The sequence below is a fragment of the Rhinopithecus roxellana genome, chromosome 11 (genome assembly GCF_007565055.1).
Source record: "Rhinopithecus roxellana isolate Shanxi Qingling chromosome 11, ASM756505v1, whole genome shotgun sequence".
In the NCBI taxonomy this organism is placed as follows: domain Eukaryota; kingdom Metazoa; phylum Chordata; class Mammalia; order Primates; family Cercopithecidae; genus Rhinopithecus; species Rhinopithecus roxellana.
The window spans coordinates 7,837,775-7,854,893 of record NC_044559.1 but is presented as its reverse complement, the minus strand read 5'-3'; the positions used below and the strand labels follow the sequence as shown (position 1 = coordinate 7,854,893).

At 39.9% G+C, this 17,119-nt stretch overlaps 1 protein-coding gene across 1 annotated transcript; it reads left to right on the top strand.

The window, feature by feature from the left end:
• The first annotated feature begins 241 nt into the window (after nucleotides 1-241).
• GHITM (growth hormone inducible transmembrane protein) lies at nucleotides 242-16,520 on the top strand. The gene is made up of 9 exons (XM_010376329.2): nucleotides 242-447; nucleotides 2,299-2,466; nucleotides 4,438-4,537; nucleotides 6,117-6,228; nucleotides 7,002-7,143; nucleotides 11,747-11,855; nucleotides 13,387-13,575; nucleotides 14,052-14,223; nucleotides 15,608-16,520. The coding sequence occupies exons 2-9, from the start codon at nucleotides 2,338-2,340 to the stop codon at nucleotides 15,690-15,692; spliced, it is 1,038 nt and encodes a 345-aa protein (XP_010374631.1). The 5' UTR covers nucleotides 242-447; nucleotides 2,299-2,337; the 3' UTR covers nucleotides 15,693-16,520.
• The last annotated feature ends 599 nt before the right edge of the window (nucleotides 16,521-17,119 follow it).

The window sequence follows — 17,119 nt, the reverse complement described above, 5'->3', positions numbered from 1 at the left end:
AAGTTCTTCAAACAGAAAGGAACGGAATAAACGGAATAATTTTTAACTCTAACATTACTTTCTTTCAATTTGTACATAATTCTTATATCTGCGGCGCGTGAAAAGGCTAAAAGCAAAAGAGACATCCGCTGCCCAGAACATAGATGGCCCAGACGACTCCCATGCCCACACGCAAAATGGACGCTGATTATGACGTTCCCTGCAACTATCCTCAACTGGCCCCGCCCCACCAATTTGGAACCCCGCCTCCGTAACCCGGAACCCCTCCTCCCCCACTGTGCCCGCGTTTCCGACAGAGGCCTGCCAGTGATTGGCTACTCGTACTATTTACCTCCTCTCGATGTTGCGTCATGCGGTGCGCTGGCGGAACTGTGCGCTTTCAGACTGTAAGGAGCGTGCTGGGGGCCCGGAAGGGAAACTACGCGGCGAAGGTGACCGGGGACCGAGGTAATGCTCCGGCTGGCTGGCGGGCGCCCGGGATCCCCGGTGCTCCTGACAGCCGCCCTCACGGGACCGCTGGGTGCGGAGGGAAGGGCTGGTAGCAGCGGTGCTGCTGGGTGTGTCAGGGCCGGCCTGCGCGTTGGGGTCGCAGTCCTGTGGGTGACCCAGTGGTGAGGGCGGCGGCCACAAGGTCCTGCTCAGGCGCGCAAGGGCTATTGTAGCTGTGCTTCTGTCCCGGGGCACCAAGGTGCTGAGTCATCCTTGCGGCCAGGCCGTACAGCCGCTGCGCTGGTAGCGGCACCTGGGGCGCGGACAGAGGTGTTGTGAGTTGATGTGGAGGTTTGCTGCCAGGTTCTCATCCGAATCTAGTGGGCTGGGTGAACTTTCTCGGGGACCAGGCACCCAAACTCATCCAATGCTCACGGAGGCATAAGCCCTTGGATTAGGGTCGGTAGTATTTTCCTTATTTTGTAGCAAAGAAATCTGAGTCTTAGAGATCCACACCCCTCACAAGGTCACTTCTAACGTGTCAGAAGTGGGATTCCCGCTCTGGGCTGTTAGGCCACATGGAGGTCACTCTGAGCTGAACCTCTTCGGCCCCACCCAGTGGGCTGAGTACTGAGAAAGATACAGGGCAGCCATAGGTTGAGATGATGTAATGGCACGAAAGTTCCAAAAGCGCTGAATGTTTTCCCAAAGGCCAGGTGCCGAGTATTAAGACCTTTCAGTTAAGTTGCAGAGCTCGGAGGACGCTCGGGTATCTTAAAGCAGTAGTTCTTAGCTTTTGGAGTGTTCGTTAAAACACATATTCTTGGTCCTATTCCTAGAGCTAGAATCATTAGGAGCAAAGAAAGACACAGGAGCCTACATTTTAAGATGCATCCGGGTCACTTTCAAGCAGGTAGTCCAGGGGTCAACGCTGTAGTCTGAATACTGGGAATCGTTATGTTACAGATGGGGAAATGGACCCAGAAGGATATCACCTGCCTAAAATTCACTACGAATCATTGGCAGAGATGGGCTGGTAGCCCCAGTTGGTTTACACTTGTCATTTCATTCTGATCTATAATAGTCACCTTACTGTAGCATTACAGAAACAGGATCCGCTGACTTCTGGTTGACCACCCATCTAGTATGATGTGCCCTGGAGCTAAGATAATCCAGTTTTTAGCACGCTTTTCTTTTGAAGACACCATTGAGGGAGTCTAATGTAAGGGAAACCTGGTTGGTAACCGATTTTACTTTGAAAGACTAAATGTCCTTTACGCATTATAGTAGGACATATATAATAGGTTAACTTAGAATAATTTTATATCTTATGTTGAAGGAAAGTATTCTTTGGTATGATTAGCTGAAATTCATATAGTTGGCTTCTTTTAATATCTTTTAGCTTTGTAATGCAGAAGAGCTATTCATGTCTCTTTAGATGACACTATTTCTCTGACCAAAAGTTATGTAGATTATTTTAAATTTTCCCACTGGATACTGGTATGAATCTTAAGCCAAAACTACATTTGTAAACGCCGTCATAGACCCGGGTGTAACACATCCATTTAACAGCCATTCTGTGTTACACATAATTTTTGCAATCATCTATTTTGTTATTGGTCAAACTGGGACTTAAACCTAATTTGTTCCTCCATCCTCAGCTGTGTTCTCTGGGATGGGTTTCTTGTATTACCAAGGGATGATTGGGCAAAGAATTCATCGCTAAAAATTAAAAAGTTGGCTTTATTTCCTTTTCTACTAAAAAATAGTTTGTTCCTTCTTGACTCTGACTCTGTATGTCCTTCTCTTAATTGGTTAGTGGATTGTTTTGTTTATGTTCTTTTTATTGTTTTTGCCTTTTTTTACTAGCATTTCAGATCTGCTTGGTAGACCTGGTGCACCACCACCATGTTGGCTGCAAGGCTAGTGTGTCTCCGGACACTACCTTCTAGGGTTTTCCACCCAGCTTTCACCAAGGCCTCCCCTGTTGTGAAGAATTCCATCACGAAGAATCAATGGCTGTTAACACCCAGCAGGGTAAAGATAATCTGAATGTTTTTTATATTGCTTCTTTTTCCATTTGTGCCCTTTCTTTTTGGCAGAGTGTGGCTGCTCTACCTTTAGTGTGTTATACGTCAGTTAGCCCTGATAATATCCCGTCAGCTCTTTCTCCCCATTAGTTTGTATCATTCTGGTCCCTCCTTATCCCATATGAAAAAGAAAATGAGTTTCTGTAACTTTGGCTTTGCTTACAGCTTCTGGAGTTTCTCATTTAGAAAATTTAGAGTAAATTGTGAGGGATTGAGAGTTATGTGGCGTAACGGAGATCTTGGAGCACATAGTCAGAAGTTTAAGAACCCGGGGATATTACCAGTTGGCCAATAGCTTATTAATAAATTACTAAAGAAATTATCTCTTATTTAGAGATTGATAATATCTGTCAGGTTAGATGAAGGGGTGGCCTACCCCTCCACACCTGTGGGTGTTTCTCGTTAGGTGGAACAAGAGACTTGAGAAAAGAAATGAGACACAGAGACAAAGTATAGAGAAAGAAAAAATGGGCCCAGGGGACCGGCGCCAGCATGGTCTCTGAGTTCCCTGGTGTTTATTGATAATTTTCTTTACCATCTTAAAAATAAGGGAGTGGCAGGATAATAGGATCATTGTAGGGAGAAAATCAGCAAGACATATGAATAAAGATCTCTGTGACATGAATAAGTTTAAAGGAAAATGCTGTGCCTTGATATGCATATGCAAACATCTCCATAAACTTTGTAGCAGCATTGAGCCAGCAAGTCTCACCTTTTGCCCTAAGGCGGTTTTCTCCTATCTCAGTAAACAGCATACAATCGGATTTTACACCGAGGTGTTCCATTGCCCAGGGCAGGAGACAGATGCTTTTCCCTATCTCCACTGCCAACAACCGCCAAAAGGCCTTCTTTCCTCTTGCCCTAGTCCTCCTCAGCAACAGACCCTTCACGGGTGTCAGGCTGAGGGACGATCAGGTCTTTCCCACGAGGCCATATTTCAGACTATCACATGGGGAGAAACCTTGGACAATACTTAGCTTTCCTAGGCAGAGGTCCCTGCAACCTTTGGCAGTGTGCGTGTCCCTGGGTACTTGAGAAAATCTCAAGAGAATGGTGATGACTTTTACCCAGCAAACTGCCTTCAGGCACTTGTTTAAGAAGGCACATCCTGCAAAGCCCAAAATCCATTAAGCCTTGAGTCACCACAGCACATGTCTCTTGCAAGGACAAGGTCGGGGGTAGGGTCACAGATTAACAGCATCTCACATACAGAACCAAATGCAGTCTCTTCTGTCTACTTCCTTCTATATAGACACAGTAACAGGCTGATCTCTCTTTTTTTCCCCCACATTAGAAAGAAACCCATCTTTATAATAGATTTATCTTCTAGCATTCAAATTATAAGGCTTAAAGTGTGAGGTAATGAGGACAATATACAGAAGCTAGAAGGAGACTTTTTCTCTTTTAAATTAACTGTTCCACTGTTGAAAAAGAGCCAAAATGGAGGTAGTAGTCTTCCCTCCTCTTGGCTTTGTGTTAAGGAAAGATGCCTTTCTTGAATACACATCCCAGATGACGAAATATAGCTAATAATGCTTATAGAATGCATTTCTTAAAAATGCTAATAGATTCTCATCTTGATATTTGGTTAGGATTTAAAATATCGTAATTCTAGGTATGTAAATCTATAGCGTGTAAAAGAAACAGTTTTTCTGAAATTGAAACTAAGAAGAATATAATGAATTACAAGAATATAATTACTACCAAAGGTGAAGCACAGGAAGGGTGTACATTTACTTATTTATTTTTACATTTAGTTTTTTAAGTTGGCTAATAAATTTTCATAGTGAAGTTACGTATATAGAAAGTACCAACTTTGTTTAACTAGAGTTTTCTCATGTAAAGAGATCTTGCATTTTATTTTATTGATGTCTGTTTTCATGTGGGTGGTCCATGTCTTTGTTTGCATGTGTGTCAGGAATATGCCACCAAAACAAGATTTGGGATCCGGCGTGGGAGAACTGGTCAAGAACTCAAAGAGGCAGCATTTGAACCATCGATGGAAAAAATATTTAAAAGTAGGTGGCTGTCTTTAGTTTTTAACCTAGAATCTATGGATGTGTTTTAAGAGGTCCATGAACAACTTCCTAAAAACATATGTGTATTTGTGTGTGTATTTGCATTTTCTGGGAAGACCACATCATTATTTTGAGATCTGACAACCCAGCAAAGTTTGGTACTTTGCGCTGGATTCAGTGGTTGTCAATCATACTTATTCCAGGGGAAATTTTACTTTCCCTTTTTTTATTTTTTTGAGACGGAGTCTTGCTCTGTCGCCCAGGCTGGAGTGCAGTGGCCGGATCTCAGCTCACTGCAAGCTCCGCCTCCCGGGTTCACGCTATTCTCCTGCCTCAGCCTCCCAAGTAGCTGGGCCTACAGGCGCCCGCCACCTCGCCCGGCTAGTTTTTTGTATTTTTTTTTTTTTTTTTTTAGTAGAGACGGGGTTTCACCGTGTTAGCCAAGATGGTCTCGATCTCCTGACCTCGTGATCCGCCCGTCTCGGCCTCCCAAAGTGCTGGGATTACAGGCTTGAGCCACCACACCCGGCCTTACTTTCCCTTTTTTTAAAGAAAAGGGTTATTAATATGCCATAGTCCAAAAGGTATAGTCTGTTGAGAAAGTTCATTTTAAGTGTGTAGAATCCTCATTCAAGCATATAATATTTGTGTGTGTTTCAGATTAAGAATAAATCGCCAACACATAGATGTTAGTAAAAGCCTAGCTGTCCAAGAAGAGTCCTTTAACTGATTGCTCACATAGGGCCTCAGGAGGCAGTACTTTAACGTATTGCCAGTTTGGTTCAGTTTGGATATCAGCTTCACAAGTTCAGAAACTAGATTGTTAATCATCCTAAAGCGATTCAAAGAATACCCCACTGCTCCTTAATAATCTTACAAAATGTCTTTACGATGGGAGAGAGCCCTAATCAGTATCCTTCAGGTCATTTCTTTCTGATTTGACCGTAGAGACCAAATCATGCAAATTATGTAGTGACAGCCTGGTAATATTCTTAGTAAACGAATTAGACTAAAAGAATAAGATGCACTTTATGAATACCTCTGTTGAGTTAGAGTTGATAAGTTAGTTGTCTGTCAGTACCCTAAAACAGGAGCCGCCTCTCACTTGATTCTGCTGCATAAACACTGATTATATTTTCTTTCTGTTTTTTCTTGATTTCCATGTAAAGCATCATTTGTGTTAATACCAGGCAGTGTGGTATGACTGTTAACATTTCCTTCTCATTTTTTACTTTCCATGAATGTCATGTGAATATACTTCAGCCTCTTATTAGTAAAATAGTGTGTGTCACAGAAGTAGCTCCACATCTACAGACATACTGCCCCTCAAATATTGTTGGAGTGAGGTTGAAGATTCACCAAGTCTGATTCTTTCTTTTTGGTACTGATTTTTATACCTTTGTTTCGGGAGTGTTTTTTTTCTACTGATTACCTAACATTGAGGCAGTTTCTGTGCCCCATATGCCCTGATTATGGCTGTTATTAAATATGATACATTATTTGATTCCCTTCATAAATATTTTAAAGGCTTTGTCCAGATGTGCCAGTACTAACCTGCATTTCCTTCTGTGTTCTGCAGTTGATCAGATGGGGAGATGGTTTGTTGCTGGAGGGGCTGCTGTTGGTCTTGGGGCATTGTGCTACTATGGGTTGGGACTGTCTAATGAGATTGGAGCTATTGAAAAGGCTGTGTAAGTAAATTATTTTAAGTAAATTGTTCCTAAACAACTCCAACCTTAAAACAAAAATTCCAGTTTTCTTTTCATTCCTATCTTTAGTCACTTTGGAATGTTTTGTGTCCAGTCTTTGTGTATACACATACATAATCTCTTCTTGCTTCTTTGACATTTATTTATTCAAATCTAAATAAAAATCTTTTAGCAAGGTTATATGTATTTAAGTAAGGAGAAAATACGTTGTTGTTGTTTGGTTTTTTTTTTTTTTTTTCTTTTTTTTTTTTCTTTGAGAGGGAGTCTCGCTCTGTCACCCAGGCTGGAGTGCAGTGGTGTGATCTCAGCTCACTGCAACCTCTGCCTCCCAGGTTCAGGCAATTCTCCTGCCTCAGGCTCCTGAGTAGCTGGGACTACAGGTGCCCGCCACCACGCCCAGCTATTTTTTGTGTCTTTAGAAATGGGGTTTCACCGTGTTGGCCAGGCTGGTCTCGATCTCCTGACCTCCAGTGATCCACCCACCTTGGCCTCCCAAAGTGCTGGGATTACAGGTGTGAGCCACTGCGCCCAGCCAAAAATATATTGTTTTTTATATGTGTTTGTATATTTTATCTCATTTAATCCTTACAGTAATTCCCAGGTATGCATAATTATCATAATTATTTCCATGATAAATGAAGTGAATAACATTTAAAGTAGAAAATGATTTATCGCGAGGTCGCCCACCTAGTGTATGACTCAACCAGAAATCAAATCTGTAATTTTATAAATTAATCATGTCATGTTTCTTACAGAATTTGGCCTCAGTATGTGAAGGATAGAATTCATTCCACCTATATGTACTTAGCAGGGAGTATTGGTTTAACAGCTTTGTCTGCCATTGCAATAAGCAGAACGCCTGTTCTCATGAACTTCATGATGAGAGGCTCTTTGGTGGTAAGTCAGATGTTTTTGTTTTCCTTTTTCATCTGAAGATCAACAGATGAGATAAAATATATTGAAGGGAAGGGGATATTAAATGGAAAGAATACTGTATTGAACAAGTTTTTGTTCAAATAATGTATGAATTACAGGTTGAGCATCCCTAATTTAAAATCCAGAAATGCTCCAAAATCCAAAACATTTGTAGTGCCAACATGATGCTCAAAGAAAATTGTAGCACTTCACATTTTGGGTTTTTGGATTAGGGATCCTGAACCCTAACAGCAATGAAGTATAATGATAAATAGTCTGAAATCTGAAGTCTGAAATACTTCTGGTCCCAAACATTTCTGATGAGGCATACTCAATCTGTATTAGTGCAGCTGAGATAAAGTAGGAAGTTAATTCTGGGTAGGTCAGCTATTATTCTTTATTAAACACATATTTGAATAATACCGGAGGAGTTAGAAATCAAACTTACAAGGACAGTGTTCTTGTCTAGCAGCAGATATCAAACAGCCTCTAATTTGTAGCAGTTTACTAAAAAAATAAATGCAAAATCATCTTAGAAATCTGACGGAAATGCCCGTTACAAAAACCTGCCATTTTATGCAGTTAAGGGTAGAATAGTGCTGCTGCTACTATTCCTAAGATTCTTGACCTTATAGAAGATTTTTATATTTAATGAGTTTCTCTAGAGCCCTTGTTATTTTGCTAGATACGAGAATTTGAATATGTGTGCCGTATTCTGCTATTTGGTAGAAGAGATGAACTGGAATAAATGGCACAGATACGCAGTAAGAAAGTGCAAAGTCAGTCGAGAGTTTCTGTCTTGAACAGTTAGGCAAGGTCCATGAAGGAGAAGTTTATTTAATCAGGGTTGTTGAAGGCTAACATGTTTCATTTAGTTTAGAGTAGACAAGAGGGCCAAGTGTAGTGGCTCACACCTGTAATCCCAGCATTCTGGGAGGCTGAGGCGGGAAGATTGCTTGAGCCTAGGAATTTGAAACCAACCTGGGCAACGTAGTGAGGCACCGTTGGTAATTTTTAAATAAATACAAAGTTTTAAAAATTAAAAACAAATTTTTTTTAAGTAGACAAGGGCAGTCCAATTTTACCAGTTTAAGCGAAGAGGAGGTAGGAAAACCTAATTTTAGAGGTGACTTGCAATCCCATTAGAGGGAAATTCAAGTGTTTGAGGTCTGGATGTTGAAGAAGATATGGTTAGAAAGGATATGATTGTCAAGCTGAGGAGAGAACCTAAGCAATCGGAGGCCACTGGAGATACTGGAACAACAAAAGCGTGATTTATATTTGAGTTTTTAGAACCAATGTGGAAGAGACATGGAGCAGCTGTACCAGCTGTGCCTTTGTAAGATCTTGTAAGATCTGAAATGAGGGATGAGAACCTGAACTAGAGCAGAGGGTGAGACTGGAGGGGAAGGAGAGTTAGAAGAGTTCATGTAACACTGATTCCCCACATAGGGACCAAAATCCATAATATTTTCACTGTATTATACTTTACTAAAGGATAGCCATTAACAGTAGCATAGCTATTTGGACGTTTATGTATTTTTAGGATGATGCTTTTCACATAGATGTCATGAATCTCCCAGACCAGAGGTTCACAAAGGCACATAATGTTCTCACTGGGGATGTCAGTTTTAATCAAAAGCAAATTATTTAAAACAATACTTTTGTAATAAACATGGCAATACTTACCTAAAATTTTAGGCTGTAAAATGAGGCTTCAAAGAAGTTTTGTGTTTGGGCCATATCCCAGTCCCTTCTGGGCAAAAGATTACCCTCTTCCACTGTTAGTAATACAGAAAATACTTGGGAAAGCCAAAGACAAGTGTTACAGAGATGCAGATGTAACCTTTTGGGTGTGACAGACATATATATACAAATACACACATAGACATGCAGATAATGTCAAAGTTTGTCCCAAGTGCTTCTGAGGAGAGGTATCTGATCTTGCTCCTGGGTAGCCAGGGTACCTACTAGAAAAAGCTTTTGAGATGATGATACAATACTTCAGTAAGTCGACCAGATATGGAAGGAAGTATTCTTAGGCATGATGGACTGAATTAAGGAGGCTGAAACTTTGGGGCATGTTGGCAGCCCTGCCAGTTCAGTGTGGTTGGAATGAAGAGTTTGGAGTGAGACTGGATCATAAAAGATCTTTAAAAAATTTAATTGCAGTAAATATTCCAAAAGTGCTGCCCACAAGGATGTGTGAAATAGTTTGTAGTAATTATTTCTCATTAGAAAATGGTGGAGTGGAGCTTGATATGCTTTTCTTTTCTCTTTAATGTTTTTTAAAAATAGAGACTTGGCCGGGCGCGGTGGCTCAAGCCTGTAATCCCAGCACTTTGGGAGGCCGAGACGGGTGGATCATGAGGTCAGGAGATAAGACCATCCTGGCTAACACGGTGAAGCCCCGTCTCTACTAAAATACAAAAAACTAGCCGGGCGAGATGGCGGGCGCCTGTAGTCCCAGCTACTCGGGAGGCTGAGGCAGGAGAATGGCGTGAACCCGGGAGCCGGAGCTTGCAGCGAGCTGAGATCCGGCCACTGCACTCCAGCCTGGGCGACAGAGCGAGATTCCGTCTCCAAAAAAAAAAAAAATAGAGACTAGGTCTCTATGTTTGCATAGGCTTGGCTTGAATTCCTGGGCTCAAGTGATCCTCTCACCTCAGCTTCACAAGTAACTGACACTACAGGCACATACCACCGTACCCAGCTCAGTATGCTTTTTTGTGTTAAGATTTTCCCATTCTTGGCAAAACCAACTGTTTTGTTTACCTGTACTTTATGTTAGAGGTTGAATATTTGATGTTCATGGGTGAGACAGATAATACAGGTGAGTGAGGAGGCCTGGTGTGTCACACAGGAGATTGTTGACATCTAGAGGTTACTGACATCTAGAGTAGCCTTCTCAACTAAAACCATTCACCATGTTCTTTTTTTTTTTATTTTTTTTATTTTTACATAGTTTGCCAAACAAAACATCTGTGGCCTGATTCCAAGGGCTACAGGTTTGCAATCTCTGATTTAAATTTCTTGAAGATTAGCACTGTCTTTTTTCCATTACATATTAGTACATTTCTTGTCATACACAAGGAATATTTAAATATTATAACATTGGAAATCTAAGATAGGCAAAGAAAAGGAATGAGGACCAAATTAACCATAAACCTGGAAGGGTAGAAGTATAGAATCTTAATTCTCATTTTTCTTTTCCATGTGCTGTGATATCTACTTTTTTTTTTTTTTTTTTTGAGACGGAGTCTTGCTCTGTCGCCCAGGCTGGAGTGCAGTGGCCGGATCTCAGCTCACTGCAAGCTCTGCCTCCTGGGTTCACACCATTCTCCTGCCTCAGCCTCCCGAGTAGCTGGGACTATAGGCGCCCACCACCTCGCCCAGCTAGTTTTTTGTATTTTTTAATAGAGACGGGGTTTCACCGTGTTAGCCAAGATGGTCTCAATCTCCTGACCTCGTGTGATCCGCCCGTCTCGGCCTCCCAAAGTGCTGGGATTACAGGCTTGAGCCACCGCGCCCGGCCTGTGATATCTACTTTCTGTTGAAAATTTAGCAGATATGGAGTTCAAAGCTATGTGCTATATATATTCTTTCTTGTTTTAAAAAATTAATTTGTAAGCTTGACTGATTTTAAAGAAAATCCTATTTGTGCTATACAAAAATATATTTTTTAATTAAGAGTTAATTATCTTGGGATCCCTAACGGGTTTTTGTTTCACCTCTGCCCAACAAGAATAAAATTGTTAAAAGATGTGATGCCAGTCCATGCATTTGAAGCCATCTGCAAAACCTCATATATGGCAGTAGAGGGCACTCATGCTAACTTAGCCAAAACTGTGAAATAAACCCAGAGCTTTTTTTTTTTTTTTTTTTGTGCGATCTCCACTCACTGCAAGCTCCGCCTCCGGGTTCACACCGTTCTCCTGCTTCAGCCTCCTGAGTAGCTGGGACTACAGGCGCCTGGCTAATTTTTTTGTATTTTCAGTAGAGCAGGGTTTCACCGTGTTAGCCAGGATGGTCTCAATCTCCCGACCTCCTGATCCGCCCATCTCCGCCTCCCAAAGTGCTGGGATTACAGGCATGAGCCACCGCGCCCGGCCAACCCAGAGCTTTTAATGTGGCAGAAAAATAAAAGCTTTGATTTTTTTTTTTTTTTTTGAGATGGAGTCTCGCTCTGTTGCCCAGGCTAGAGTGCAGTGGCACGATCTTGGCTCATTGTAACCTCCACCTCCCTGGTTCAAGTGATTTTCCTGCCTCAGCCCTCCAGGTAGCTGGGACTACAGGCATGCACCATCACACCTGGCTAATTTTTGTATTTTTAGTAAGACGGGATTTCACCATGTTAGTCAGGCTGGTCTCAAACGCCTGACCTCAGGTGATCCACCCACCCCAGCCTCCCAAAGTGCTGGGATTGCAGGCATGAGCCACCACACCTGACCTTAAGCTTTGATTTATTATCTTTAATATTTTTGCAACTAGTGTATTAGAAATAACTAATTGGACTTCAAACCTGTGGGTTTCTGCTTTGTTTTCATATAAGGATCAGTTTTTCTTAATAGTACTTGTCTTTCAGACAATTGGTATGACCTTTGCAGCCATGGTTGGAGCTGGAATGCTGGTACGATCAATACCATATGACCAGAGCCCAGGCCCAAAGCATCTTGCCTGGTTGCTACATTCTGGTATGTTCTGTTTTAAATTGTTATGAGACAACCTTGACTACTACCTTTTTTGGGTGGCTCTTCCCAATTGTAAATGACCTACATGGAATTTAAACCTCATGTTTAGAAAACACAATTTTCTTAAGTCGTTACTGGCTGCCTTTTTGCCAGACCTTTGCTTCGAAAGGTTGATTTTGCTACTAAGACCATGGACATCTTCAGTACGAAACTTGTGTCTTCTGACATTCTAGTATATGCAGAGATTTACTTTTGTGTATTTTGTTTAATACCAGGAGGGCTTTATATCTAGTATGCATCATATGAGAGTTGTTTTTGTCTGATGTATTTAGAAAAATTAAAAGCTGAGGATAGAGAAAGTTGTCCTAAAAATGTTGCTGCAAAATACAAAAAACTGAGAGGAGTCCTAATTGAAGTGTTCTGTGTAGAAATTTCACCCACTGTTCTGCCTAGAGCAAAAAGTATTTTTAAATTATTCATCATCATGAGATAGTATACCTTGTTAACCATATAGCTTGATCTAGAAATGTTACTCTTTTTTTTTTTGAGACGGAGTCTCGCTCTGCCGCCCAGGCTGGAGTGCAGTGGCCGGATCTCAGCTCACTGCAAGCTCCGCCTCCCGGGTTCACGCCATTCTTCTGCCTCAGCCTCCCAAGTAGCTGGGACTACAGGCGCCCGCCACGTCGCCCGGCTAGTTTTTTGTATTTTTAGTAGAGACGGGGTTTCACCATGTTAGCCAGGATGGTCTCGATCTCCTGACCTCGTGATCCGCCCGTCTCGGCCTCCCAAAGTGCTGGGATTACAGGCTTGAGCCACCGCGCCCGGCCGAAATGTTACTCTTTAAACTAGTGTTGAAAATTCAGTATAAAGATAGCTTTGTGCCTAGTCTGTGAGGTAAACTGCATTTAAGTAAAAGGTAACTTATTCTGCTTAGCACTGAAAGAATGCATTATCTAAGATTTTTTTTCAGTTAAGGAGTTCCTTTACCTTGGTTAAATTATTGGTAAAATTTTTACTGTGATTTTTATATGAAATTACTTATAAATATCTGACAACTAAAATTATTTATAAGCTATTAGCAATCCTTATTACGTAAAGCAACAGCAGTGTCTATCTTAGAAGTCCCCACACTTTAGGTTTGTCATTGTATGCTTTTCGCTTTTGATAGTAGTAGGTTTGACTTTGAGTTACTTGTTTCAAGCTTGTTTATCTCAATTATAGGAATGTTGTAGAAACTAGTGGTAAGATCAGATTCAAATAGCTGCATGGAATTTGATGGTTACTAAATAAGTAGATTAGTGTTTGCTTATGAGTGTGATTGATTAGGAATAGTGTTAATGTTGTGATACAGAATTTGAGTAGTCACCAGTTTGGGTTGTAGAATTTGGTGGGGGTAGTATCATCTAAAAGGCAGAACTTTTTGAATCATGGTGCTTAAACAGTAAGGTATAATATAAAGTGGCATGTTAGAAGCGATATTTTCCTTTTGCTTGTTATTTAGTAAATACTTAATGAGCACTTGCTCTTTCTCCAGGTGTGATGGGTGCAGTGGTGGCTCCTCTGACAATATTAGGGGGTCCTCTTCTCATCAGAGCTGCATGGTACACAGCTGGCATTGTGGGAGGCCTCTCCACTGTGGCCATGTGTGCACCCAGTGAAAAGTTTCTGGACATGGGTGCGCCCCTGGGAGTGGGCCTGGGTTTCGTCTTTGTGTCCTCACTGGGTAAGCTGCTGTGTTTTAACACTTAATTTTTGGTGCATAGTTTCCTGTAACCTGAAATACTCCAATATCCTGATTGACCGAGTCATTTATTTTAAAACTTTTTTTAAAGATTGATGCTAATTTGACTGGATTTTACTATTGGCATCATATAAAAATCATGGCAACATGGTCAACCATTATTACTGGCTTTACCAAACACATCTAAAATGGGAAAGTTGGTCTGGAGAACATGAATATTGTTCTGGTGCAATGCAAGAACCTTCCTGTGAAATGGGCAAGTGGCTCATTGGAGGAATGAGTATCATGGATTTTGAACTAATATAAATAAGATTAGACAGTACATATACCCAGATGTCGTCTTACCTGCACAGTATACCAAGAAGTTTTTTTTTTTTTAAGTAATATAAATCATAAACTCAGTTATTCGAAATCCTTTTTTAAAAAAAATCTTGATTGTTTTTGCATTTTGATTTCAGGATCTATGTTTCTTCCACCTACCACTGTGGCTGGTGCCACTCTTTACTCGGTGGCAATGTATGGTGGATTAGTTCTTTTCAGCATGTTCCTCTTGTATGATACCCAGAAAGTAATCAAGCGTGCAGAAGTGTTACCAGCGTATGGAGTTCAAAAATATGATCCCATTAACTCGTAAGTAATGCTTTTTACTTAACACTGTTACTCTGTCACATAAGGATGCTTGTGTGTATTTGACATGTTTTGTTTTATGGCCGTATTAGTTTTCTAGGGATACTGTTAACAAAGTATCGCAAACTGGGTGGCTTAAAACAAAACTTGATTCTCTTGTAGTTCTGGAGGCCAGAAATCTAAACTCAAGGTGTTAGCAGGGTTGTACTTCTGAGGGCCCTGAGGGAAAATCTGTTCCCTGCCTCTCAGCTTCTTGTTACTGCTGGCAGTCCTTGACATTCCTTGGCTTGTAGATGGATCATTCCAGTCTCTGCCTCCATCTTCACATCGTGCTCTTTCTGTGTACCGGGGCTTAGGATTTCATCATACTTTGTTGTGGGGGCGGAGGAGGGTCACAGCTTAAACCACACCAATGGCTTTGTCAGATTTCCTATTTTACTTTTGTTGCAGTTTGGTCTGTTCTCTGTTTAGTAAACTATCCAAAAAACCTCTGATTATATTGCAACTTAGTGCATTCCATTATCAGAATATTTTGTCTATTTTTGTGACCCAGCCTCAGGGTACAATAAATAACGTGCTCTTACTGGTCACTTAATTTTGTTAGTGTATTTTGCAGACTTTAAAACTGAAGAAATGTATTAGTCAAGTATTATTTATTGGAAAAGGTATATAATTGACTTGCAATTTTTAATAGAAAAGCCTATTTTATACTTCTAGAAATTAGAAACTCTTCAGTATAAAGATTCTAGTTTCAGAGATAGGCAACTTTAGTTGGCATTGTTATTATGTTTTTTTTTTTCTTTTTTCTTGGAGTCTACCAAAGTAGGTTATTTTATTTAAACAATTTTTTTGAGTCAGTTTCGTTGTGTCTGTCACTTTTTTTTTAAAGTAATTTGATTTTCTTTATCTAAACATAAAACTTAATGTAATGGCTTAAGGGGAAAAAAGTTGCTGTAAAGCTTACAGATCTGTGGAATTTTTTTTTAGAGGGGTGAAGTGGGTCTTTTATATTAAAAAAATGCCAGACTTGTGTCTAACAGGTTTTAATAAAAGTGTTTCTTTGGTCTTGTTTTGATTATTTCATTGTCTGCCACCTAGTTTTCTTTGCAAGTTGATATATGCAGAGTGTCAGAGAACAAAATAATGATTTTTTTTAAACTGCTCTTTAACATTTAAAAGATGAGTCTGCCAAAAGGAAGGCCTTAACTATTTTCTAGTCTAGGATTTCATTAGTTGGCAGTTAAACATCTTATTTTTAATTTCCATTTTATATCACTAAGACAAATAGTATTGCTTTTTCTTCTTTTCTAGAAAGAAGTAAATATTAAGAATTAATCATCACTATTAGAATTGCATCATATGTAATGGGCATAATTTTCTTTTCTAGGATGCTGAATATCTACATGGATACATTAAATATATTTATACGAGTTGCAACTATGCTAGCAACTGGAAGCAACAGAAAGAAGTGAAGTGACTCAGCATCTGGCTTCTCTGCTACATCAAACATCTTGCTTGTTTAATGGGGCAGATATGCATTAAATAGTTTGTACAAGCAGCTTTCGTTGAAGTTTAGAAGATAAGAACATGTCATCATGTTTAATTGTTCCAGTAATGTGATGCCTCAGGTCTGCTTTTTTTTTCTGGAGAATAAATGCAGTAATCCACTCCCAAATAAGCACACACATTTTCAATTCTCATGTTTGAGTGCTTTTAAAACGTTGTAGTGAATGTGAAAACTAAAGTTTGTATCATGAGAATGTGTTTTTTCTACTTTAAAATTTAGTAGGTTTGCTAAGTAGGTAAAATTTAGCAAACCTGTGTTTGCATAGTTTTTGGAGTGCAGAATATTGTAATTAATGTCATAAGTGATTTGGAGCTTTGGTAAAGGGACCAGAGAGAAGGAGTCACCTGCAGTCTTTTTTTTAAATACTTAGGTCTTATCAGATATGTGATTGGTTAGTGAGGAGCCAGTAAGAAACACCTGGGTATTTGGAAACAAATGATCATTGTTACATTCATCTGCTGAACTTAACAAAACTGTTAATCCTGAAACAGACACAGATGATGCATTCTCCTGCTGTTGCTTCTCAGTGCTGTCTTTCCAATATAGATGTGGTCATGTTTGACTTGTTAGGAAAGTACAGAATGTTAATCATACAGAGAATCCTTGATGGAATTATATATGTGTGTTTTACTTTTGAATGTTACAAAAGGAAATAACTTTAAAACTATTCTCGAGGAAATATTCAAAGCATGAAATATGTTGCTTTTTCCAGAATACAAATAGTATACTCATGATTGCTAAGTGTTTTTTATTTTTGCATATTTATTGAACTGTCTAATTGAATACAGCTTGCTTTTATCATCTCTTCAAGCTTTGAAGCCTTTATAGAAAAGCCTGTTTGTGGCTTACACTTGAAATTATGAAAGCAATTTTTCTCCTAAGACTTTTGGTTTCTTGCATTCCCTCTCAGACTAAGCACTAAAAAGCAAAGCACACAGAACTAATTCTGTCTTAATGAAATATATCAACCCAAAAGCTTAATGAGGGAAATTCTTCATTAGTTTCCCCTAGCAGAATTTTACTTCTCTTACACTGCTACACCATTACTTTCTTGAGACATTTTTAATTTTTTTGATACAGAAGAGTTATTTTTGGAAGTCTTTAATGAAGGAAAAGAAGTCTGTATGATGACTGAGATGATTGCTATTTTTGACAAATATTTATTACAGCAATCCGGAAGTAATCATCTCCAAGTACATATGATGCTTATTTCTGAAACAAAGGTTTCAGCCAGGTGGTGATGGGTCTGATTTTTCCTAGTGAATCATATGCACGCCATTTGAATAGGGATTTGTTCAAGAAAGCAACTTAGTTTCTTGCCAGTGTAGTATA

Bases quoted from the DNA above. Each gene is read 5' to 3' on its own strand.
- GHITM (XM_010376329.2), top strand. From the start codon at position 2,338: ATGTTGGCTGCAAGGCTAGTGTGTCTCCGGACACTACCTTCTAGGGTT. The intron at 6,229-7,001 runs GTAAGTAAATTA...TGTTTCTTACAG, and splicing joins GGAGCTATTGAAAAGGCTGT to AATTTGGCCTCAGTATGTGA. The intron at 13,576-14,051 runs GTAAGCTGCTGT...TTTTGATTTCAG, and splicing joins CGTCTTTGTGTCCTCACTGG to GATCTATGTTTCTTCCACCT.